Source organism: Tubulanus polymorphus, chromosome 8 (genome assembly GCF_964204645.1).
Source record: "Tubulanus polymorphus chromosome 8, tnTubPoly1.2, whole genome shotgun sequence".
NCBI classification, from domain to species: Eukaryota; Metazoa; Nemertea; class Palaeonemertea; order Tubulaniformes; family Tubulanidae; genus Tubulanus; species Tubulanus polymorphus.
The window spans coordinates 12,980,521-13,008,380 of NC_134032.1; the positions used below are offsets into that span (position 1 = coordinate 12,980,521).

General features: G+C 41.5%; 1 protein-coding gene across 6 annotated transcripts in view; it reads right to left on the minus strand.

The window, feature by feature from the left end:
• LOC141909509 (neo-calmodulin-like) overlaps positions 1–18,791 on the minus strand; it is a 44,506-nt gene extending 25,715 nt beyond the window's left edge. The window contains exons 1-3 of one of the 6 annotated variants that reach the window (XM_074799924.1): positions 18,700–18,791; positions 14,368–14,513; positions 2,983–3,000 (exon numbers count right to left, since the gene is read on the minus strand). In XM_074799924.1, coding sequence (XP_074656025.1) covers positions 2,983–3,000; positions 14,368–14,454 — 105 coding nt within the window. In that variant the 5' untranslated portion in view covers positions 14,455–14,513; positions 18,700–18,791. Of the gene's footprint in view, positions 1–1,237; positions 1,698–2,982; positions 3,001–8,286; positions 9,329–12,742; positions 13,605–14,367; positions 14,514–15,366; positions 15,438–18,699 lie in introns of those variants that run through there. The other 5 variants (XM_074799925.1, XM_074799926.1, XM_074799923.1 and 2 more) reach the window with 5 other exon arrangements.
• Positions 18,792–27,860: the final 9,069 nt, after the last annotated feature.

A 27,860-nucleotide genomic window follows, 5' to 3' on the forward strand; every position in this document is an offset into this window, starting at 1 on the left:
AAAAAGAAGGCGAATGTCTACAACAGCCAACAATTCCAGTCTTTTACGCTGACCTATCAGCTTAAAATGTACGGAGGTTTTAATAAGCTCAATCTGCAACTACGCTCGAATTCAATTGACTCAATTTGCATTTCGCATCTTTGGAAATTAACTCAGAGCACAGGCGCGCGTGCAATGAAATTGTCTTTCTTATCCGCATAATAAGATTACCGGTATCCCAAAAGATGGCCGCGTCGGTAGATCGTATGCGTTAGGCAGAATTCGTGTGCATTTTCAATCTTTTTAAAATGGAAACTGCTATATAGCGAATGATAGATCCTCATCTGCCACAAGCCGCGAACCTTCCGAGTGCCACAGTAGCATTCCGAGACCCCGAAAGTCAATGTCTTGATCGACTCGAGACACTGTCGCGGCTGGTCTGACGACAGAGATCGCCACTTTCCGAGGAAAAGACTTTCGTTCGTTCGAAAAGACTTGTGTTCAGAACCAACTACGCCTTGGTCACCGTAGCCAAATGGTCCCCCAGGATACCGACCCAGTATTACAAGCCAAATGTCTAAACTGTTTCATTTCACTGAACTCTTGGTTAAGTTTGACTGGAGGGTTTTGGCTGGAGTTCAATACAACTTTAATCAAAGAACAAAAATGGATCCAACAGTACTCATTTTGGTGGCCTGCGGACTGGGTCGGCATAAATCAGGATTTGAATTTATAGTTCCTTTTTAATAGAAAAACATGTCCCTCTTGGAACGGGCCCCTTGAAGATCCCTGGCTGCAGGTCCATTCTATCATTTCAACTCAAGATGAGAAACGACCGTGTGTCGTCTGTGTCGGTGGTTAATGCGCACAGATGTTCAGATAAACACAAATCGTCGACAATAATCGATTAAATTGCAAGCTACACGAATTGTATACGTATATAGGACGCCTCATCGGGCCTGACGCTTGTGTTAATTAAATTATCATTGATTACTTTAAAATCCACGTAAATGTAAAATTGATTGCGTCAACGCAATGTGCCCGTACCGAAGAGATTGACGACATAATTGTGTGGGCCAAAGATATGGATCATAAACAGTAGCAAGGATGGACGATCGAACGGCTGAACTAAAATTAGCCTAAAAAACCCTGTTTACACGAAGTATCTCCAAAACTAAGGATTTCCGAAAAAAATCTTTTTAATCAACTCAAACTGGATCCAATGCGGTCCGTGCATGAAATATTCGGCGTTTCTTACCTTACTCATTGTGCATTCCTACACTGATACTGTAAGCAAATACTAAAAGGCGAAATATAGCACTCTAGAACAGCGCGGTTTACAACAACAAGTGTTATGATAGTAATTATAAATCCGTTCTCTCTTTCTCGCGCCCTCGATCAAGGTCTATTCTAATCCAAAACTATATGATGGTATGCGTAGAGATAGATACAGAACGATCCGACGCGCTAAGAGTGTAGGCCTACACTGTTCTACAATAATGAAGAGTCTTGATAGCGTATATCTGCAAGTGAAGCGGTTATTGCGTCCACTCCGTCTCGAAGCCACTAAATTCTATCGTCCATAAGATCCTAATTCAAAATGTAGAGCACATTGATTCCAATACTGGTGAGATGATGATGGGGCTACTTGGCTGTGTAGTGGACTGCGATATGACATAAACTATATCCTAACAAGAAAGCAGCATGCACTCTCTATCGCGCGGCCGCTCTGAATCTAACAGCGTTGGGATAAAGTGCTCCTGGTTGGTACGGCGGGATGGTGTTCAGACTGCCGCGTGGTGTGAGTTCTGTGTACCAATATCAGACCATGATTTGATTTGTTGCTCGAAAACTAAGCGTATCGTCAACTACTCTAACGAACAAATGGAAAACCTTCACGGCGCTTAAGTTGTCGTGGTAATCGGGGATTCTTGCTTGTGACGCCAGTACAGCAGATGTTTCCGCCTGGTGTGGGGAGGTTCACAAGCAGTAGGAGATTTACGTACCTATAGTAAGGCCCTACTCTTATTTAGTAAAAAATCAAACATATAAGAAAAAGCAAAAAAAAATTGGTTCTTTAATGTACCGCGGAATAATAGAGACCCCTCCAAGTTGCTCCAATAGTATCATCGTAAATAGAAGGGGTGTTTTGTAAATTTGTAATGTTTAATAAATGCTTTTAAATGTTCTGTTTTTTAAAACCATGCAATGGTTGGAGTTGAACAAATCGATTTTATTATTCTCTATTCCGCAGACTGCATATTTGGATTCGGGAGTTTAATTACTGACTGATAAGTAACTTGACAAAAAAATCATCTGGTATGCTGACCCAACCGGTAAGTAAATATGTCTCAGCGAATCGCATCTCAACCAAAGAAAAACAGTAACTCGAAACGATGTGTTTTTTAAGTCATTTGAACCAGTATTTGTTTTGGCAACACACCAAATTTACATAACTAACTCGATCGAACTGAAAACCAGTCCGCAATTAGAAAAATGTTCTCAGGCAGATCGTTGAAACACTTAATTTCGCGGCTTTATTAATTGAAAACGACTGAAATAGTTTTGTACCCGCGAAATTGAATTTATGTAAATTAGAGTGCAGCACTGACACCTAGGTGTGGAATACCATATACTGGGTGGGATAATGACAATGCTGGAAATGGCCACATTCGATTCATGAAATAAGGACCAACGAAAATATAAGACGTTAGAAAGGGGTACCCCGGATCCGCTGCTGTGGCCACCAGGTGCGCTGTAGTGTACTCGGTTATCCGCACTTCTTTGAAGTTGAATCGATCGGTTATCAGAAAACTATACCAAACACTCGTGGAAACGACTCATTTGATGATATATATTTGGACTCTCGGGAACCTAAAAATCCGGTTCAAGTTTAACGCATAGAGCCGACCGTATAGTGGCGCCATAACGTATATGCCCGATCCGCTATCTCATTAAACGCAATTTAGAAATGAAAATGTATACTTTAAAGAGGTGACATACCTTTGAATTACTTGAATTCTGAAATGAAAAAAAATGAGAGATAACAATACATAATATACGAGGTGCCGAACATGTGGATACACTCGGAGCCATCCACCCATTGAATACATGCTTGGGAGCTAATGCGGGGCACACGCTATGATAGTTTTATTCAAGTCGATGAAACTGCGTATGACTTTCTTGTTTAATAAACACACTATGAACAAGAATATCCTCATTTCCAAGACACGACTTTCAATGACCTTTCGATTTTGCCGCTGGAACTCCGAGCGTCGTAAAGCGAGCCAAACAATAAACGAATGGTTGCTCCACTCGGTTGGTATATCCGATAGATGGCGAACGGATCGGATATCTTCGCGGTACTGATCCGCCGCGGCGGCGCGTGGATGGAAGTATCGATCACCGACTACGATTATTGAGATACAACCCTGGGCAGTAAGCATACAAATTCTATTAACGGTGCTGAAAACCGGGTATTCAGTTTTTTTTCATTTTTACTCTGAAGTGAATACGATTCCACGAACATCTAGGGTCCATCGGCGGATGCGTGTACGTCAGCGGCACAGCGGCAGCGACGCTCTAGCAAACAGTCCCGATAACAGTAACCGTTGTCGACAGTTAATAATATGTAATTCCATAATGGATTTTAATGCATGCTTCCTGGAAGGTTGGCGCAGCGCTGTAGTCAGAGAATTGCGATCAAATGAGCGTATATACGTGGTGCATTTTCTTGGAAAGCATCAGAATATCATCACGCCGCCAAAAATCTATTCGCCAAATTTTGACTACTGATCAAAGGTCGTTTATGCAAGCGCCAACCTGTTGCTTCGTCGCAATTCTTCCAAATTCTTCTGTATAGCCCTACTCGTTTCCTGAGACATTTTCTGATTGAAATGGACTAGCAAATATAATTTACTACAAACCCTAGGAAATGAACATTTTTAAACTGATCGTCCAAACTTTACACGTGTTCAGTACTTCATCGAATACATTTCTAGTTGGAACTGAACTACAAACGTACCAGACATTTGACATTTTATCAGCAAACTTTTTAAAACTTATCGTCCACACTTCACATGAGACATTTCAACATGAACTACAAACCCAAAACATATCATTATATTTCATAAGCACACTTTCAAACACTGATCGTTCTCACTCAACATGAGTTCAGCGCTTCACCCTAGATATTTCTCATCGAAAATGAATTACACAAACACCAGACATTATATAAGACATTCTAGCAGCGCGCTTTCAAAAAGACATCATCACGACATTAGACGACACTGGTAAATGTCTGAAGGAGTGGTTCCAGTTGCAGATTGATGCCTGCGCATCTACTTCTAGTAGAGCTACATGAAGATAATTGTTTCCGACGTATCGAACGAGGTTTGGAACGTCGGAGAATTATAAGATTTTACTTCAAGTATCGATAATGTCTATCGTTTCAAAACCTAAATCTAAAAGCGAAAAGGGCCATGAGATACGCGAATGAATCACAAATTACGATCTTTTCTATTTGAAAAAGTCATTCAGAGTTGGATATCTAAAATCAAATATAGCATTTCAATAAAGATAAACCGAGAGAAAAACTAAGATGACGACGGCGATCGTATCGAGACCAAAATAGCTCCTCTAATTGCGAGATAATTTCTCTTTGAGAAAAAAGATGATTAAAAGGTAATTGCATTATAATTAGAACTGAATTATGCCCCCGGGGTACAAACTTTACTTGATAACCGAGCAAGAAATCTCAACTCGGTCAGGCAGAGGCAGAGGCAGAGGCAGAGGCAGAGGCAGAGGCAGAGGCAGAGGCAGAGGCAGAGGCAGAGGCAGAGGCAGAGGCAGAGGCAGAGGCAGAGGCAGAGGCAGAGGCAGAGGCAGAGGCAGAGGCAGAGGCAGAGAGGCAGAGGCAGAGGCAGAGGCAGAGAGAGAAGGCAGAGGCAGAGGCAGAGGGATCTGATGCAGAGATTTGATAATATCCGGTTTTGACGAGTTGTACACCGAGCCCAGAGCGTAGGAAAAAGATACAAGATCGTTGCATCACATGTAATCTACATGGGATTGCTGTACGCGCCGGGGTCTTCCTTATATCAAATAATTGATTGGAAGGTGGTGGGAGTGCCAGGAGTCTGGTATATGCTCACTTGCCACAAATGGAAAATGATAATCACTCGCCTCGACATGTCGTCTAGTGTGAGAGTGAGTGTGTGTGTACAGTACGTACCTTTCGGTTGAATTTCAATATTTTTACAAATTGGCCAAATTTTCTCGCTAACGACTTGCGGCGGGAAACGACAGATAACGACGTCATTTCCGTTGTACGATGCAGGCGCGATATAGGCGGCGAAGGAAATATCACGATAATCACAGCGTCTTCATTCGAGAAAAATATTCCGTCGGAAAAAAAACGATTCTTCAAAATGAATCCGGGCCCAAGCGTATATTCAAGCTACGTAGACCATATCTAGACTCGATATGCTGTATAAAACAATTTCCAGAATTATGTTCTCCAAAACTCCTTGAATATTCCTCGGATTTTCAGCGTTTTAGAAACTTAACATTCGCGTATACGGCGTTTCGGTACTGTAGCGTTTAACAGTATTCAACCGAAATGAAGTAACGCCGCGGAGAGGGTATTTGTGGATAGAAGTTGCATCGTCAACTTTTGACACCCACGGGGTTATTTACGATCCGGTAAAGTATACGAAAAGTTCAATAGCGAACTAAGTTAGTAAAAAGATACGGGCAACAAGGTGCATCCAATAAAAATACACGTAAACAGAAGGTTAAATACGGGTAGAAATGAATATCGATTCGATGATTATAAACTCCTTGGGCATTCAGCCAATACTGAAACCCAAGTCCATTTGGAAACACCCTTGGTTGTCTCCGAATACCAAGTCAACCTAAGATCTCTCCGCACACGATATGAGAACATAAAACCAGCCACCACAGGTGTGGTCTAGGCGACAAGAGTCGTGCTTATAGGAACGCATACACAACCCGCGCTCCAGGGGCCGGTTGCATAGTCATGGCTTAGACTTAAGACCAGTCTAAGACCAACTTAGTTCTATAGCTAATCTAACAACTTAAGACCAGTTTTAAGATTTAAGACCACTTTTGGACTTAAGTCACGACTGTGCAACTGGCCCCTGGACTGGGTGACGTAACCACCGGGTAAGATGGTCGCCTGACGGAAAGTAGAACAGTACGACATGCGCGACAATCGTTACGAATGACTTCGCTGGCAGGCGCAAGGGCGTGTAGGTCGACGCCGGGTCCTTGGGCCTTAAAAGTTTCAAATGAAACATCTATCAATCTTTCCCGAGAATTCAACGCAAAGCTTTTTAATGTAATCGCCTAACAACGCAATGTAAATAGATAACGCGTATAAACTTTTAGTTTCATAATGGGTTCCTTTTTACTTATCAATAGTTTAGACAGATTGTCTCATTTTAGAAATCGGTAAAAATGATACCCGCGCACTCGACGCAATTTTGCGCGCTTGTTCGTCATTAATCAAAACCTGATCGCGACGTTTTCGAAAACAACAGATGAGTTTTCAATATTAAATGTCGTGTATTCCGAGCGAAAACGTGTTCGTCGTGGGTCGGCGAAATGAAGCGATTGTCAATGATATAGACTGTACGCGTGCCTACGCAAAAAAAATCGCCGCCATCACTTTTGTTAAGTATGATTATATAGAGGATTTGATTGAATTGGAGAATACTTCCATTCCTGTGCGAAAATGTTGTATATGCTGTTGATAAGGGCCCAAGAAAAATTCATTGGCAGCAACAAATGCCGAATTGACCGGTCCCAAGTAAGATGGAGTCCACGCGGGCCATTCACATTTGAAAATGAATGAATAAAAATTATACCAACGATCAACCCTACAGTATCTCTATGTAATGAAAAGGTGAGATGGACATCAAATCATCAATATTGTAAAAATGACCTCTCGAATTCATTAGATTGCGGCATTGTCTGTTGACAGCCCGTCCGAAGCAATAAAGAAGTTTCCAGTTTCTAGGCGCCATTTTGTGGCGGTCCCGCGAGGTCCCCATTGTTGCGATAATTTGCGCTCATTTTTAAAACATAAGTTTAGATTGAATATCATATAGTTCTGCAGACCCTTGCTTGACGAAATCAATTTACACACCATTTTAAAGGAAATGAAATGCAGATATTTGCTGGCGATTCTTGGAATTTTTGAACGCAACAATTGAGAACAGTGATGATGTGAAACCAAGGACCGCATATCTTAACCGTGCGTAAAAGAAATCGCAATATTTATTAATTTTAAAATATCTAAGTATCTCTTAAAGCTATATTTCCAATTTTCACAGAGGTTAAAGAGGGTTATTTGCAGTTAAAGCCTGCGTTGAATTTCCACAAAATGGCGCCTAGAAACTGGAAACTTCTTTATTAAGCTGACTTGAAGCGACGCAGCTATACGATCGCTTCAAGTCAAGAGGTGGTTTTCAATATTTGGACTATTCGTTGGCTTCCTTTTCATTTCATCATAGTAGTGCGCGGTACGGGGATTGGTTTATCCGTCGTTGGAATCTGCTAGTGTATATTCGAAATGAATTGATGAATATAAATCAAAACTTGCACCGCCGACCTAAAACCTCAAACAAAACATTGATTGATCTATTTGTAAATATAGATGCACGACGCACCTATACAAAAGCAATATATTTGTAAATGATGTCTCAGTATTTGATCGAACGCCCGTGTTTTGTTGTTAAATATAGTTTCACGTTCATCGAAACTTGCCCCCGGCCATGTTGCACATTTCGTGAAAAAAGAAATATATACATACATATCTTTCCCTAGCCATTAGACACACAGTAACAAGTCGTCGTAAGTGACAAAACACTGAATTTCAAAGAAGGATTCTACTTGTGGCAAGTGAGGATCCACAATGTGTCACTAGTGGACAGTAGGGCAAGTGAGGATCCACGAGGTGTCACTAGTGGGCAGTAGGACAATAGAGGATTCTACTTGTGGCAATCGAGGATTCCACATGTGGCAAGTGAGGGTCCGCTTGGTGTCGCTAGCGTGCATTAGAACATCGTATCCTGCGGCATAAGAGGATTCCACATGTGGCAAGTGAAGGTCCGCTTGGTGTCGCTAGCGTGCAATAGGACATCGACTTCATAAGTAATTTGACAAAGTAGGATTCCATGTATTCCACTTTTGATGTCTCCTGGCCCGGTCACTGCATCAGCCTATGTGGCAACAAGCATCAGCCTGTATGTAGGTTATATGTAATAAAAAGCCATTGAATGCTACCTGATTGTCTTCAAAGCGGCGATCGGAATATCCGGCCGCCTCCGCCTTCGCCGCCGCTGCAGATGAAATCGTTGATGAGCATTGATTCTTCGGTGATTTCTTCCGTCGCTGGTTGTTGCCGATACATCCGAAATTTTTAAAGAATGACGTCACGCCGGACATATTCCGATGCGATCGGGAAACGCGATATTTCCACAGCCGATCGATTATTGACGACTTAATCGTTTTCGATCACGCAGTTCTATCGACATAATCACCGACAATCTCTAAGACCTGTAGACGACATAAAACCAATTCCTATACGTATTTATTTTCGAATCGTACTTTACGACGCAGATAACGAACTCCATGCAGCTAAACCGTTGCGAAATCGCGGAGCAGTCCACTCACTTAATACTGAAATCTACTTTTTCTTTTTTTCAAATCGAATAAATAAAAAGTAGATTTTCTAATTTATGTCATCAGTCACGTGAATGCTGAGTATATCAAGACGCATTCAGGACGTTATGACGTAACGAGAACTTTTTTTGACTTCAGCGTTTTAGAATCCTCGAAAGAGCGTTTAATCCTTCCGGCATTAACTATTAAACTGTATGTATAGGCCTATATATACTGCAGGGTAGCAACGGCGATTATCTGGAGATAAATATTCGTAGCATTTTCAGCGTATATAGCGGATAGCAATCAACGCCGTACGAACCAAGGTGTTATTCGACGAGAAGGTTGGAACGCCTTGGTCAGCGTGTTCAGATTCTCAAGCGATGATACCGAAATAGCCTTCGAAGTAAATCCGCAATAATTTACAACATCGCCGGTCGGCTCCATGTCGAATGCAGCGATAACTATACGTAATCAAAGACGCGTCCGAAAGTGTGCCCACCGCAATTGTACGATTTTTTGAGAGACCGCGAAAAAATGATACGACATTCGTCGCACGTTCGTTCATACTTCTAAAGCCTAACGGCTATACCCTCGTGTCTCATTCGAGACTTCGTCAATTCGCCGTATAAGCGTCAATGTTTGCATAAGACGCACACATCAACGCGATCTCCACGGCGTTCAAATAACATTATTGTAGGATATATGACTATAAACAACAAAACCAGATTAAAAAGCGATCTATTTAACGCTTGCCACCTGCGACACAGGTATAAAAACTGCAGGAATACAGGTTTTCAACTAAACGTACGAAGGGTAATTTTCAGCGAAAGCTGATTCTAAGAATAGAAAGGATCGAGTGGCGACGGTTCCATTAGGCATATGCACGCAAAAGTATTCGTGTATACCTAGCAAAAATGAGTTTTGGCCGACGACTCGGCGAATAGTCAGCTATCTCGTACCCTGTCGCCTAACGAGGGTATGCGTAGCTTTGAAAAATCATTTGAAGTCGACGCATGACGTATCGGGCCCTAGATGCCTACCAGGGCAGGTATGCACGTCATAGAAGCAAAACCATGTGTAAACACGGACGTTTTTGGAATTCCTATTGCGGAATGTTAGATCATTGTGAAATATAAAGGTTACGTAATAGAAAAGTGAAATCGTTGGGTTTTAGGAAAACAAGAGAATACATAAGTTCTGGGGGGGGGGGGCTACTGGAATAAACGGTCTATATACCACCAGTGCTGGTTAGAATTTTTTAGCCTTTAATTAGCCCATGTCTTTTTTTAACACCCTCAACCCGCTAAGCGCCACGCATAGCATTATAAGCGGGTTCGATGTTTCTTTCTACCAATGGGGAGAGACCAGAGAAGAACCTTCGACCAATTAGAAACTCTGTCGCCACCAGGGTTTGAACCCATAAACCCTGGATTGACGAGACCAGTGACCACTCGGCCACTGCGCCTCTCAAGCCCACGTCTTAGTGTCGACCTGCCCGGGTTTGTCTGCCTGTTAAATGGAACCGTTTTCTTCGCTTCTCAGCCTTGCGTTCGTGAACGAAGTCAAAAGTTATATTCCACACCAAGGTGAGTTGATTGTTTTGACGCTACGGGTTGAAGCGGCGGTGGTGGTGGTGGTGGTGGACCCTGGAAGCAGAGATCGATTCGTTATAAGCGGGATATGAAAGCCGTTTCTATGCTACAGCGTAAGGCAGCACGCACGCTGGCTGATTCGCGGCTATCCGGACCGACACATCAGAGGTGCTTCATCAGTTCGAGCGAATATATACAACCTATATAGAGTCGGCTGCCACAAAATCAATTTCGGGATTGAAGGGAAAAATACGTTTTTTTTCACAATAGCAAACAATTTTTCAGGCACCCAGGTTTTACTTCGCAAATATTATACGTATGCTATGCAAATACGGCATGAAGCTATAACGCGAGTGGTGAATCATAACCGAATTCTCTGAGATTTCCCTGATTTGTTTCTCTAGATTATGCTGAGTTTTCCAAGTTTTCCAGGTCAATGGCCACGCTGGTAATAGTTTGCTTGCTGTTGCTTTTACAAAATGTTCGGATCTGGCTTTTCCCAAGAATTACCCTATAGGATTTTTCATGTAACCTCACGACGGAACCACGGGCTTTGGGATGTGGCGGATGCCCGTATACCGTAAGAGGCTAACATGATTCGAACCCGCTCGTCAATCTGCAGCGCTACGTGACAAGCAGGTTCGAGTCCCGCTGGCTGCTTCGCCGCACGGACAACACTTCAAAGGCCGCGCGTTCGCGTCGTGAGGTCACGCGAACTAATACACCAGGCTTAGCCTTGCGCCAATCCAAGATCCGAACGATGGAATATCGTCAGATAAACAAACAAACTAAAACCTTTCTAGGAAGAGTACATCGTAAAATATAACGAAAATCATTCGTATAGTTCAGTGAGCATCGATTACGACGAGTTCGGGAAAGATTCGATTCGATTAGGCAGAGACGTTCGGCGCAGATCGAATAATAGAAATCTAATAAATTCCATCAACGACTTGGAGACAAAACGTGCGCACTGCTGTAAATATATTATTGTCATATACCGGTATATGACGTGTGTGTCTTGTATACGAAATACATTCTTTACCGACACCGGAATGTCAGTTCGAAATGTAATGTAAACAAATCGCTCTATTGACCAAGATTCTGTTGACATTTTCTCCGTGAAAATGTGGAGTGAACCAGAAACAAAAGTCTCCACGATAAACAGTCATCTTATGAATTAAAGATGGGCCATTTTCATAGACTATTGACTTTAACCCGGGGGCTAACCCAATTGAGTTACTAAGTTGGGTAAAGTTGGTACCAAAACAGGCCCCTGGTGTGCATAGATTTGGAAAGTCTGTTTTCGTAGCAGAAGAGTCGTCTTGGAAAATATGCCAAAATCGTTTATAAAATTAAATAGGTGTCTACACCTGCAGATTCATAATATAGCCGACTGTCCGCCTCCGGAGCCGTCCTTTGATGTTCCGAGCATGGAAGTTATGATATAGATGCCGGATACATGCAAAAAAAACCAAAAGATGACATCGCTACGATTCATTTCATGGAAATGGAATTGAGCCGATGAAACTGCGAAACTTTCGAGTTTTAAAAGCACAACTGATCTCAATCATGTACGCGTACGGTCTGAATCACAATGATACAAGCTGTAACTGAGTGATGACTGAGTAAGCTGAATCATAACAAATGCCTCAGGGGCCAGTTGCACAGCCATGACAGTCATGGCTTAAATAGCAGTTCCATAGCCAATCTTACAACTTAAGAGCACCCGTGGAATTAACTTTTTCTCAAATGTGCGCAACTTGGCCCAGAGGATTGCTAATGGATCAAGTTATCCATCAAAAACAATCATCATACGCCTTCTACGCATTACTATGATTAGCAGAATATACGTAGATGTAGCGCCTCGGTGCTACCTGTCTCATCTGAAATTCAGGTTACGTTTTTAGGCGTATGGCATTTACGTAAATGACGCGGGGTCCATACAAAAACAACGCGAGACACACTAGACTGTGTAATAACAATGCATCAAATCTTTCGTTAAGATGTCAGAATGAAAGTTCGACGTCAGAAAACTATTGATACGCAATCTCTGAGTATCCAGCTGGTGCCCGATAAAATAAGGAAGACCTGCATATTCTATTACCCAAGGGTATCATCGGCTATCACTCTTAGAACGAAGTGTTTACTGTTGAACTTTTAAAGGGCCTTCGGTTTACCTCCCATGGAGAAACCTGAAAGGTTCTTCAGCGAGCCTTTTTGTTGGGTTCTTTCTTGGGAACCATTCCATCCATGAGTTCTTTAGAAAAACCCTTGCTTTATCCTCAGATGGTTCTCGATGGGTTCATTGAAAAACCGTTTCAGATCATTTCTAGGGTTCCTCGTTCACGTTTCGACTGCTCCCTTTAACCTCGTCTAGATAAGAAAACGAAATGGTCCCTTTGTCCAACTTGAAACCATAATTCGAATGAATTTGTGAATTTACGTCCCGATCTTCCATTTTTTGTTTCCAATGCAAAACTTACCTTAGGGGGTACATCAGTGGAGAGTCGTTTGGTTCGGGGTCCGTAACGACCGGAAACGCAACAGGATGCAATACTGGCAATGCTATGGCACATGTAATCATTATGATGCGACATGGTCGATACCTTGAAGTTATCTCAATTTTATCTATTCCTAATACTATAATCCTGCGCTAGAACGTATAATTTCATAATCCTAATCTAGGCTTTATAATCCAACTAATGCATATCCTTCATTGATAATCCATCGCTTCGTATAGATACATATACATATATAACATCGATCTTAAACACAGCAATTAACGTCAACTCGTTCAGATTCTAATATGTTCGTGTCACCCGGATTGACACACAGGGAATCAACACAAACTAAACGATGTAATTATTTCACAAAACGTCGTACGCTACTAGAACTTCAACGATTCCTCAGCTGCGCGGATGATGCTGTGAGAATCCCCCGACCTCAGACGGTTGCATGGAGACTGAGGAAAAACCGATGAATCAACGAGATTTTCTTTAGGTTAATCTTCAACCGAAGACCAATTTCTCAGCGAGCGAACTCGGTCACACAAACGATCGTTTGCTTTTCATCTCCGGCGTATAGAGTCAGAGTGTTGACGGGAACAATGACGGTTCGAAAAGACATTTGCACACGGTCATCATTGTGTATAGCCTACCTCGCGTGCGCTCATCGACGAGGGCATCTATTTACTTTGCTAAAACCGAGCTCAACTAAAATACAGATTCAATTCCTTTCGTCAAAACGAGCGTCTTCGTTTTGTGTGTTTTTTTTTCTCTTCGCGTTAGTCGACATACGAACGGGAGAACGCTTTTTGCTTGACAATGATATGAATGGAGTGTGCCGCTGTGGTGTGTATGTGTGTGTAAGCATAGCGACGTCGCCTACTCTACCCAGCCAGGGATATATTATATGCATGAATATATCATAAACATTGATACCCTCCCATATAGTGTAGCATGTTAACAATCAAACAGCATCGTTTTATTCGAAGTCAATAGCTGACCCATTAGTATAAATAAATCTACGTAATTACAACGCAAATGATAATTTCAACCGATTGGATTTTAAAAATGCGAACATAAAGAGAGCAACGAAAAATTAGGTTTCCAATTGCGACGTATTAATAGATATATTGTGATAGGTGAAAATAGGTTGCAAGACGGCGAGATATACAGGCGGTTTATTAAACGACAGTGCTGCCGACTATCGCTATTCAAGTGAAACAATGATTCCGATTACGTCGAAATGATATTTTCTTTCTATCAGGCGATTACTGAGGGTCGCTGCTGTTCAGCGTTCCATTAAACAAAATACGTATATTCAAAGTATATTCAAATTATTATTTAGATATTTTCATTTCACTTCATTGTAGTTGACGAAAATATACTAACAAAACTTATGTTGATTTTTAGTATAGTTTAACTCCAAATACGTTTATATTTGATTTCTTCGCAAAATTAATTTCTGACGAATGAAGTTTGGAATGGTTAATCCTTTTCGTGAAACCAGGCCTTGTAGAGGCTGCTTTCAATTTTTCATCAATTTTTCGGTCGTGATTTTTGATGTGACGTAAAAACAATTCTCGAATCGAAAGTTTCCAACTTACCCCTGATGATCCATTCTTATCCACGTTTTTGGTATCTGTGCTGTCTTTTTCTTTTTTCACTTTGTATTTCTTCTTCCACGGAGGCATCTTGTATATTACTCCTATAGAAGCCTAACTCCGGGATGGCTGTTCGATCAATTTATCAACTAAAACACACAAAAATACCCTAAAAGTATTTAGTTTTCGGGATCGATATTTTGGACTTCACGAAACCTGCAGCTATCCCCCAGATGGCGTGTCTAACAGTAGAACACATTCGATTAGAATTTAGTTCCTTTTTCATCATCATTTGTTTTTCGATAAGAAATTAAGTTGATTCTTTTGTCTAGATTTTTATTTTGCAATCGACCAAAAAAATAATCATATAAATAAGTATATAAGAATATAAGTATATAAATCAAATATTATATCCCCAGCAAAGAAAACAAAATCTTCAGGAGGGTTTCCTAAGGCGGGCACCGAACGGGTCCGAACATCGCCCTTATCTTCAAAATAAGCAGTTTGTATCGTCAAATATCATTAATTATCATATTCCCTCCAACTTTAAAGAATTATAGAAATCATTCTATATTCAAACCCCTGTAACGTATTGCACGATATATACGTTATGAGTCACTAATACTTGCCTTCGCAGAGAGAGAGAGAGAGAAAAGTTGCTACTGCGTGTAGAGATAATAGCGGCGATCAGCGGAAACTTATTTAGAAGGAACTAAATAGAGCGAAACGATTTTTTGTGCTTTCGATCGAAAGAGATATGCAACCCGAAATACAGTCAAACCCCGTTATAACGCTGCCATCCTCTTTAATGCCTCAGCTCACATAACGCCAACATTTTTCAGAGAACAAATTTGCTCAACCAAACTCAAATTCAACGGAGATACCATTCTCAAAACGCCAAATTCGTTACAACGCCGTGTTTTTTCACTGGTACCAACGTTATAAAGGACTTCAACACAATTTTCACCAAAAACAGAATACGATCAATACCAACGTACTTACGTATGAGCGTACAACCGAACTTATCTATCGAAAGCTCCTAAGTTTTGAGAAGAAGACGATTAAGTATATAACGCCAATTGGAAACTAACTATGGCCAAATATTTTGGCGTACGGTCTATGTATTATGTATAGGCCTGTGCGTCGTATGACTATGTATTATATTAGCGCGACAGGTTAAACGAGTGACATTTTTAACGACACGCCGGACAACGACAGACTGGCCACACATGGTTTTGCTTATTCGCCTACCGACGTCCCATTAAGGAATTACGTCGGTCTTCTTAATCCGAGCCATTCTTAATCCGTTAATAAGCGCGATAATCCACGTGTAACGTCGGAAACATGTGCAACGACCTTTTTTCGCCCGAGTGATATCAGTATATACATGTACATGTACATTTACCCGACATGTATATTTTAAAGAATGATCGAGTTTTCTTCCTGGTTCGATTGCGAACATGCTTCCCGATCAGAATGACTTCCCTAAAAACTGTCCCATACTGTTTGTGCCGCACGGTATACAGGACGCGGAAATTCTTTTTTTTGTTGTGTGTTAATTGATTTACGGATGATGTTTGCACACACGGTGTGAGCTTATGTACGACGCGTTGCCAACAAATATTGCAGCAATATATCGGGGCTTTTGTTCGAACATTTTTATTTGAGTTTTCTGTATCGATGCGAACATGTACTAACGCGTGTACTTACGGCCTATAACATGCTAGATCTGCCTAACTCTATCTCAACTCCCGATAACTATAAGTTTCAACTCAATCGTATACATAGAGTAGTTTCATGTATTGACTTTGTCTATGAGATATCCTTGTTCAAGACGTCTCCGATCGCAAACGAGTGAACATTTACCAAAATTGGACAATTACCAAAATTGGACACAATTTATTAATGTGATTATAGGCCTACACTCAAAAAATCGTATAGTTCTTTACTAATTAGAAGTCATTATTTCTGCGAGATTTGTCAGAGACGAATTCCAGACACCCACGCACTGCGAAGGTTGCAGTGGCCGAGTGGTTTGTGACATGGGTCACTGAGTTAGGGTTCGTTTCAATCCAGGATTCCATGAGTTCGAATCTGGGCAACAGAGTCTTTAATACTAAACTAAACAATAGCGACTAAATTGTCTTGAAGGTGATATTATCCTTGACTGCAACTGCTTGTCCATTGACACCAAAACTGAGAATATACTCAAATTGGTTAATAGATCCCTATAACGGGGTTAGATTTCGAAGGCTACCCCCAGTTAACGAACAAGTTCCGCAACCTAACGTTCCCTTTCATTGCAGATAGGGTGAGTTCTCTTTTGACTGTGCCTATCGAATCGTTTACGCTGAAATTGTTAAATAAAGTTGGGCTAGCTCGTGGACTACTTGGTCGACGGTTTTTCGGGTACAAGATGCACCGAGTCCGTCGTATCGCGTATTTATTCACAAGGGTCGTATTAGCACCCAGTTAGGTACAATATTTAATGACCTTTCCGTAGATATCGTGACCTTTCGGCTATAAGCGTTAATAACTGACGTATGTTAAATCAACTTGCTCCTCGCTGTAAATTGAAGAGGCAATTTCTTAACTGGTTTAAACGTTGTGAATGTTAACGGATGGAAAATATAGTAAACTAAGCTATACCGGTATAAAATGTGAAAGAGTGGGCCTGTTATCTGTTCAACTTAAGCCACTTTCAATAATTAGGGCAATACGTTCCTGATGATTCAGAGTTCGGTCCAAAAAATAGCCTTCGCAACTGGAAAGACTAGGTTATTACCTATTATCTGTTTAAGAAGAAGTTTTTGAACAACAAATTCATACGTTATTTCATCACTTTACAAGCATCCGTATAAGTAGATTGTTCACTTCGATACAAAACAATTGATGGTCAAGTTTTGAAATTTGATGTTTGAATTTTAGAAAGAATTGTGGACGAAAAAATATTATGATATCGTATTCAGCCTAGCAACTGCTCGGATGTTACTTCTCCAGGGAGAGATGACTGATACACGGATTAGAGTTGGTAATATTACCAATTTAATGGAGCGCGCTTATCATGCAGTGGAAAAGGACGCAATAGAAATGAAATTACTTTTACTACTACTATTTCTCAATTTCCCAAGTTCAGATGCGATCATCGTCGAACACTTTCTAAGATATCTAACATATCTATTTTTCCACACGATTTTACGAATGACGGCAAAGATCTGATGCACGATCGGCAACGGGTGTAGTTCCGTCGAGGTTTTACAAGATAAATAATTGAGAATCAACTTATTCTTACTCGAGATGAAGCGACGAGCCGCTCAGTGTGGTAAATATTTTGCCGCAGAAATAATCGTTCAATTCGAAAATACTGCTTACCTTTGCAAAAAAAGTCGGCGCAACGGAGCGAAGAACGGTAAGGTATCCGACGCGCGTTTTGAAGTATGATCGTTACTGTCGGGTTACACGTATGAATATATACTATCAAAATATTATACGACCGCTAAACACCCGTATTGTATCTATATATATAAAACACATGCGCCTCATACCTTCGATAAAATATCATCACGTGCGGAGGAGCATCTTTCAGCCAGGCCGACAAGAAATAACTCAGATACATAAACATATATTAACTTATCTATTACGTGGCATCTTCTCCGCTAGGCTCTGAAAAGCGGTCCTGGGAAGTTCTGATAACTATCAGTATTGCAATCAAGAATTTCATATGTGGCAAGTGAGGATCCACCAGTTGCGCTAGTGTGCGGTAGGACATCAACTACTATAGCAATGGATGATTATATTTTTGGCAAGTGAGGATCCGCTAGGTGTGCTAGTGTGCAGTGACAATAATACAGCAATAGATGATCCCACTTTTGGCAAGTGAGAATTCGCCAGACGTCGCTAGTGTGCAGTAGGACATCAACTTCTGCAGCAATCGATGATCCCACTTGTGGCATAATCAAAGATCCACCAGGTTCACTAGATAATTCGTCGGCCATCTATCTGATTTCAGAAGTAATCTATCAATCAAAACTATACCAATAACAATATCATATCTTTTTGGAGGCTCGTTTGAATTCGGGGGGGGGGGGGTCAAGATCCAGCACGAAGATACAGGTTAATAGAAAATGAGCTAGTTTTGAATAAAACCTACTGTGTAACGTCATCAGGGGAAAACTTGGTGTTAAACTTCGAAACTACCAACTCAGGATACTATACAGTACCGGTAGTAACACTCGCCTCTTGCCAACAAGTTTCAACTCTAGTTCCGCCGATTCTACCTCCCTTGTACATGCCTTCATTTTCTCTAACTAATTTAAAACTGACTCGCAGACTTACCTCTGATAAGACGGGCAGAGCGCTTACCCGTTTACTGTCGCGCCCACTCTCGCGTCGCGACAGCCAATATTCCGGAGAAAATTCACTAGAAGTTTCTTCGAGTTAAACAATTAGTTTCGTAGAAGTTAGCTTTGAATATCGAGGCGCGATCGACGGCGTGGATGAGAGCGATCAGAGTTAGTAAAGCGATGTACTTATATAACACATTCACTAGTATATATTTAAACGCATACTAGAAATAGAGGAATAACGATTACTTCTTCTGCACACGCGGTAACCGTACGTATAACGTGTACTTGACGATGAGTCAAATCTTTAAGGTGAAATAACAATGCATATCATTCAGTTTCCTTCGTTAGTAAGTTTCTCATTTCGAGGAAACGGTGCACTACACACGCAGCACAGAGCTCGAGTTGTTTCTCTGCAGACATGTAGTGTGTGGGTTTTCGCACCGTTTATCTCAAAGTCGATGAAAACGAGCGAGAAATTTCTACGATTTTTTTTTTCTAAAGTTTTGAAACATCAAATATTACTCTGTAGCGAAATAGCAGATCTTCAGCATCGCTCAGTGACTGGCGGTTGTTATGTCTTGGTGGTTGGAGTTCTGGTTATTCGTGGTTTTGGATGTATCAGTGCATCACGAGGAAAGAGATAGGGCCAGGTTTTCAAAGTGTTCAAGCCGATAAAGAAACAAGCAGGGAATTTCTCCCGATTTGTTTAGAGATTTTTGACGCGTGAAAAAGACGCTTTTTTCTGGGGCTGTTGGGCGAGTTACTGCTTGGATGTAGAAACTAGAAAGTCTAATTTATACGTCCCTGGAATAGGTGCGGGGTATAGGTTTCTGAATAAGCGACTGACCATGGAAATCTAGGCTCGCTGCGTGCTCAAAGTAAAGCCGCGATGGACGTCCGATACGTTGGCATAGATCGGCGCTCTCGCATTTAGACAACAGAACGTTGACCACGACGACTGTATGACATCAGACAAACGATTCGCCCAATGACGACTGAATCACCTCGGACGTTATGTTTTACCAATTCACTTCGTCTGTGTTCTACATCTCGTATCTCGTCTAATAGTCAGCCAGCCAATCATGGAAAATTCGACGATCACGGCATTTTTTGTTACAGCTTGGCATCCGGGCTCATTTGATAGCAGAGTATGTGGGCTATCATGTGTGATGGATGCCTTTTACAATTTTTTCGTTTTTTGGCCTACAGGGGGCGTTAAAATCAGTCATTTTGAAATTAAAACATCTTCATTTTCATTTGGCAGGGAAATACACTTTAAACTACTTTTGCTAAATAATTCGAATATCTCATCTTAGGTTTGGAGTAATTTTACAATCTAAACCTAGTTGCTGCTTCCCTTTGGAATAACATTGATGACCACCTTCGTGATCGTCGAATTTTAGGATAGTTTTTTAAGGTTGGCTGGCTGACTATCATTATGCTAATCACATAATGAGAGGAGATACACGAGATGTAGAACACAGATACAACAATAGGTATGATTTACGCATTTACACGATGAAGCCACTATGCACTAATAGCGAAAGCTCGTAATTTCTAATAAAAGCAGTTTAACCCACGCGGTTCTACCCGTTCCAGTGTTCATCTCACCCGGTATTTCATAGGTTAACACGGTTCTTCTACCATTCTTCTCGATAATATGGATATATACTCTCATTTCTGAGGAAACCCCTCCGAAATTCATTGAACAAAAGCGCGATTGTCATGTGTTTTTCATTTTCTTTTTCTTGGTAATTTTAATTCCACAGAGTTGAGCAACGATTAAACAGCACTGGCTTGCCAAGGGAGATAGGAGGAGTTTTGGTGATTGTAGTTTGCAGTTTACACGTTTTTCTAACATTTCTAGTCCAAACTTGATCTGCTTGTTACTTTTCGATATTAGTTTTATTCCGATTCCTGATAATGATTCTGTCATTGGTATCGGGAGATTTTATGGTTTGCCACTGTTCACCGGTAAAGATAAACATTTGTTATCGTAAATTAACGGAAGCTCGTAACTAACTGGGTGTGGTCGCTGAGGTATAAGTGCTCTCTAAGAGTTTAGAATGATCCTCTGCCTTCAAGAAGTGTACCGGTAAAGTTGCCTCTTGCACAGGGAGTTGCAAGGTTCTGGCAACATCAATCAGCTAGGAAACATCGAAAATGAATTGAATTCAATGGTGACTTATACATTCGAATGTGATAGTTAATGATCCACCAGGTTCGCCGGTGTGCATCAGAACAGGACGCCCGGATTTCTCAGATTCAATGGGGCACCGATAACCAAATAAACTCAAATCGGTGAACTTTACTAGAATTCATTTGAATAAACGTTCTATTTCCCTGATTCTCGGCCCTGTATCGCGTCAACTCGTTTAAAACCGATGAATTTTTCTCGAATTCACTTGGAAAACCTTCCATTTCCAGGGTCCTGATTCTCAACTCGGTAACGGATAACTCTAGACCACTTGTCGGTGATTTATTCTAAAACTCATTTCTAAACCTTCTATTTTCCTGATTCTCAACTCGGTGATGATAATAACTACGTTATAAACACTTCCGAGAAGTTGATCGTGACTGTGGCGCCATTTAAAAGCCATTTTTCGGTCAGGATGAGCTGTTTTTTGACGAGTTTGGCTTTTAACGCCGTTTCTTTAGAAATCCATACACACATACACAAGACGACATTATATACAGGCGAACGATTACTGTCGTGTAGCGTATGATGTGACGAGACTACGTAGTCTGCTGCTGGTGCTGTATGTCGCTTCAAGTTACGTACACATCACGTCGACGGCGTTGGAAGGCGCGCGAAGAGACGCTGACAGAGATGCGGCGGAGCAGTGTCTGAAATGGCCGTCAGATCTGGAGAGGTGACCCCCGAAAGCTATCGTCGCAGGAGGAGCCCACGTCTTGATTAGATATATGTAATACAGTCGCTTTATGGTGGGAATATATGGAAACGAGAAAATAGGATTCATCGCTGTTGCAGTTATTCTATATAAGGGAACCTATTGCAGCGGTAAATCACGATTAAATTGGACCCGCTCGGAAAACTGGATTAATTAAGTGAAATGATGTGATGAACGCCACACCAGGCTCCGATATGGTAACCGCGTGACGCCTACGAGAAAAACAACGTTTTTACACCGCAGTTATCGCCGGTCGCGTATGGTGAATTATTAAACAAATTCGATGCGCTGTACACTCCGCAACACGCGTAAGAAAAACCACGACGATGGATGATAAATCAATTGCACGAACGATTATCATATCTTCCTATTTCGTCGTTCGGCTCGTACGAAACGACGACGCGCGTATGTACGAACGGGATATTTCGTTGGAATAACGCCTGTCTAATCCGTATCCGCGCATAAAGAGCCGTTTCCGAATTCATTATGGCGAAGACACAACGCGAGTGATTGTACGGTACTTTTTTTTCTGTGAACGGACGCCAAAATTACCGTGATAAGAGAAGAGGTGAGCTCTCGTATAGTATTTAGAAAGTGTAATCGCTAGATCGTCGTAGTAAATATGAATCCTTTTCTAATCTTTTTAATCTAAATTTCTTACTCTTTGAATACTCTAATCCACTTGCGGCAAGCGAGGATCCGCCAGGTGCGCTAGTAGTTAACTCAGTCCTCCACGTTCAAGTTTTTTTCTTTTTCGATCCAAATTGGGTCAACTTTTCTCTAAATTAATGAATTATCAATGAAATCTGTAGTATACCGAAACACGTTTCATGAAAGTCAATATTCAATGAAATTTGATGGGTATTTAAAAGATATTTGAGCTCGAAAGCCTTTAAATCCAGTTCAAAGCTGATTGAAAATGACTTTTTTTTCAAGGCACTTATGGTCACGTCATCCAGTGGCCTGCTGGTTTTGTAGGTTCCACAATATTTGACAATATTTTTTTAGAAAATAAGAAATGAATATCGTGGATACTGCACTCAGAGTCCAGTTTTCGAAAGATTTTTCAATGTTCATTGTCATCAACCAGCCATAATACATATAGGCAACTAACAGCCACTGTACAATGTGGACAACCTGATTTGCTATAGATGGTGATCAAAATGTCTTCATGGGCCTCGGTAGAAATGACAGAGGTTTTTGACAGGAGATCTGGCAAAGTCTTGAAGATCAGTTTGTGTGAGGATGGCGATAATCTGTCGATTGTCTGATGGCGGTGGTACAGACAGCAGATTATTCGAGGAGTGGGTGTAGACAGGAGATTATCTGGGGAGTGGGTGTAGACAGCAGATTATCTGGGGAGTGGGTGTAGACAGCAATGATCTCAGGGGGTGGATGTAGACAGTATATTGCGAACAGCATAAAATTACGTTTTTATTTTGTTGACTTAATTTTAAGCACCAACCGAAATTAAAGAAATTGGATATGATGTAATATTCCCTATAGTCCATCCGACGATCTAAAGACGATTTTTTGTGTTTGAAAGCGAAGGAAATCTACATGCATGACTCATTTTCCTCGGCGGAATGCATAACACATATACCGGCAATATATTCGGCCGTGTCACTTTCGATTTCCAAGTTTATATATATCGCCCACCCACTGCTGGGTCACAGACGCGTCAACACACATTTTCATAAATTCACGAAGAAATTGTTTGTCGTAACCAAGGAGAACTGTAAAATACTGCATTAGAGGCTGATACGCCGCAGTCATACTGTGTACTGCTGAAGCCTATTAATTACCCTATGACGTCATTGGCTAGTTACCACCGCCTAATGGAAAAAGATGCCGCGGATATTTCGATATACCACGGCTCCTTGGTGGTGTGATATTTTGACCCAAAACGGGAGCACGGCGCGGTATAAAGGCATAGTACCGTACGTGTAGAAGACTTTGCTTTGCCTCGGATCTCACGGGACCAATAAATTTTCACCGAGATGCACGAATTTCGGGCCAGTCCGGAGCGGGTTGGGTCAATATCACGATGAAAAAGGGGTAAGCAACTTTATATATATATATATATATATATCTTTATCACGGCGTGATAAAGATATATATAAAGGACGCATGACGCGGGGAACGCGATGATCCAAAACAATCAAACATCCGTCTCAGAACCGGTGAAATAACACGTCACAAATAGTTTTTTAAAAGAACTGAAACCGACCCAACAATGCAGGATAAAAGTACCCGGACAATAGAAGGCTGCATATATTAAACAAAACGTTTTGGTGAGTTCCGGCGGCCATATTCTCGGAGGTCTCGGCTTAGTAATAACGGCTACGATTATGTTTGTTCGTTTATAAGAAGTTTTTACGCCAACGCTGCTGAACTGGAAAACTGAATATATATCTATAAGAAACGTCGTGGAGAAAAAGACGATCGTAGGATGAATATTGATGACGAAAGACTTGTGGACGCTCCAGTATCTGACCGCGGTTCGCCGACTAGAGAGCTACTGGGATGGAGATTTGCTCTAATAGGGATCGGCAAAATCCGCCTACGTAGATATACGAACGTGATCATCCAATGTACCGTTGAGAGAGAGAGGAGCCTTAGAGAGAGAGAGAGAAAGCTTCGTCGCAGTGAACGACTGTAGCTTGCAAAATCGCTATCCCAGTTGAATTCATGCTAATGTGCACTCACAGCACAACGCGTCGTAACTACGAATGAACTACTCGTTGATTATGCGTATATATGTATAGAAGTTTATTAGATTTATTTCAATTTTGCCGATTATTAACCGGCATAGCGCAAGGTTACCCATCGGTGATGATGGTTTATCGGCGCAGGCATCAAATATTTAGGTATTTGTGGTTGATCCAACACCACGAAATGAAAACTGCGTCGGTGAACCCGGAATAACGCGATGCTATAATTCTCTGGGGAACACGCGCTGCTGTGGCAGTCGAGGGTCAGCGAGGATAGGCCAGGTGTCGTTAGCGCACTGTAGGACATCGATGGGGAAAAGAGCATTCAACTCGTGAGGATCCGTCAGGTTCTCTGATGTGCAGTAGGACATCAACTACTGCGGCAAGAGAGGATTCCACTCGTTGCAAGTGAGGATCAGGTGCGCTAGTGTGCAGTAGGACATCAACTACTGTGGCAAGAGAGGGTCCCAATTGTGCTAGGATCCACCAGGTGCCGCTAGTGTGCAGTAGGACATCAACTACTGCGGCAATGGAGGATTCTACTTGTCGCAAGTGAGGATCCATCAGGTGTGCTAGTGTACAGTAGGACATCAACTACTGCGACAGAGGTGGATTCTACTTGTGACAAGTACAAGTTCAAGTTAATTCATAGAAAAGCACATGTACAACAAAGTATGGATCCGGTGTTGCTAGCGTGCGTATGATTAACTTGAGGATTCCACTTGTGGCAACCGAGGGTCCACCAGGTGCGCAGTAGGACATCTGCTACGGTGGTAAGGATTCCACTAATTGCCGCTACGCCAATAGATGGCGCAAAAAACAAAAACAGTAGGTCTTACACCCATTTACAACTAGTTCATTTTCGATCAACTTCGATGAACTGGATCTTTAGGCTGCCGAATCCGAATATTACGCGATGAGTAATCACTATAAGCGAACCAGGTAGACGCTTCTCACCTAATCCCCGATTGCCACAGTAACGTTGCCGGTACCCTGCACAATGTCCAGCATCGATCGGCAGCGGGTGCGGCCGATTCTCTCACGCTTAAACCATACGTATACACGTAATTCTACCAACCGATCACTATCGATCATAGATATATCGATACTGTGTGTGATTGTTCATGTTTAAAGTCAAGACGACTGAATTCAATCAACCCAATAAACTTTATCGACCTCGCCCTGCGCTCAGCGGCGCTATATCGAAATAAATTCGATAACACACTTCGCGTGGAATCGTGCATTGAATAAATATATATATACATATATATATATATATATATATATATATATAGAATAAGTCAAGCCAAAAGACAAGTGATGAGAATAATACACCGCATCGATCGATCCTGTTTCTTACTAAGGTAGGCTCCATCTGTATCTTTAAATGCATTCGTGTAGTAACGTTGCTGCATTCCAAATATGGTACATTTACGCAACGAAAACAGCGAAAAGTGAAGGTTAAGCCCAGACACAGGAAAACAGAAAAACGTGTTCGATCTCGAAATCATTGTTTCCCGAATATCATGTTTCTCGTTTTAACGCGGAAACGTGATTTTGTTTCCGTGTTTCTTAGCGTCGTGTTCATCGGGCTATAGGCACTGGGGTCATTTCGTAGCACAGATGATGACAGCTAGGAATCCGTCTGGGGTCGATCGTTTGGCTGACTGTTGGTCGAGGTGGCTCAGTCGACAATGATATTTTCCGCGGGCCCAGTTTCACGAAAAAGTTTCAGCCTAAAACGGTTATGTCTGCAGAATTGTTTTGCTCGTTGAAGTGACCAAAAGCAATTACACCAAAAGGCATTGGTTATTGTTTGTGACTTCCATTTTGACGATATCAACTGTTTCGCAGTCGGTTACAGGACAGAGGGCTACATGTGGACTCTAAGAGTCTACATGTCGACTCTAAATTCGAATCGTTTTAGAGCCGTGGTTAGACACTTCACCTAACTTACTCTACCTGGTTATTTTGAAGTGGGAGGAAGGGGGAATCGCCAGCAAAGTCGTTTGAAACATTGTTTAGAAAAAGTAACCCTTGTTTACGAGGTCTGCGGGTAGATTTCTTATGTTAGTAACATTTGAGTCATACAACCGGGTACAAGAGGTTCGTAAATCTGCACTCATCAGGGGCGGATCCAAAGTTTTCCTTTCGTGGTATCCAATATCCCGCTGCATAATTTTCAATATCTCTGAAGTACCGAATACCACTAGAATTACTAAAAGCCGGAATACAGAATTATTGGTCTCGTGAGAATCCGGGATCGAACCGTCCGATTAGAATACTAGCTCGGCTTAAAGCGAAACGTACGATTTTAAGCCGAATTTCACGGAACGTTTTACAGATCGGGCTCAATCCGGATTCTAGTTTACGACCCGAGAACGATGCGGGCGTTTTTTCCGAATGATTGTCATAGCAACGTGGTTGTTGCTTCTGGATATAATCACCAGAGAGATGATGCAGCGACGAGATGCAAGCTAAGAAGTAATTATACCACCGCGACTCGGCGAGTTATAGGTCCGAGTATTGTTAATAATGTGTAATCACTCCTTCGGTTTAGGCCTCGCTTAACAACAGCTACCGATGTGCCGTTAATCAGCTAGGATAATAGCTAATAGTTACCTATTGTCGATGACTTAATGATAAACATAAGGCAGTTAATTACAGAGATAGAATAAACGCGCACCATACAGGTTATTACATACGCATTATGACGTCACACAATATTAATGGCGCTACGTATTGGGCTGTCGAGCGAAAGCCGCTAAATAATGGAAGTAACAAAATATTTCCTGCGACAGGTAGATCTGCGAACAATTTGTCAATAATATTCCGATATAAAGATATTCCATATTGTTTAAGTTGTTTTGTAGTAGGGAAATCCATTCTAGTATTGATAATTCGGGAACTCTAGACATACCGTTTCAGCAACCAATTATTTCATTCGGCCAGTGAACCCTCAAGAAGGCGCTGTATTGCAGGGGTGGATTCTGGAACGGTTTCGGGGTTCGAACCCTGCTTTCTCATTGGGGTTTACGTAGGTTTCCGTATAGAGCCAGAGAGATTGTTAGACCTACTAATTATCTCGGAAATTGCCTCTTTTCGGATGTTTTTCTCCAAAAAAATAGCTAGTGTCCGAGAAATGGACCCCGGTTGCCTTTGGTGTCATTGTTTCGAGAAATGCCTTTTTTTTCTTCTTGGCCCCATCCGCCTCTGAATTTGTGTCAAGACCATGAATCCTTATCATCTTGATATGATCAAAAGTCCGTTTACGGCCAACATGACGCATTTGAACAATACGCACGATGTCGGCATAACTTCGCTGTCTACAATGAAATTCGGGGTCGAACAATTCAATACAAATCTTTATTGACCGCTCTGAGTTTCCAAAAAAATCAGCATGATACTTAAATAGCAGGGAATGTTTATCGCATAAGGTTTTACAAAAATACTGTATACATAGGAAGGGAAGGACTGCCAAGCAATGGTTCGTTCATATTCGATAAAGAAATTAGGAATTGCAA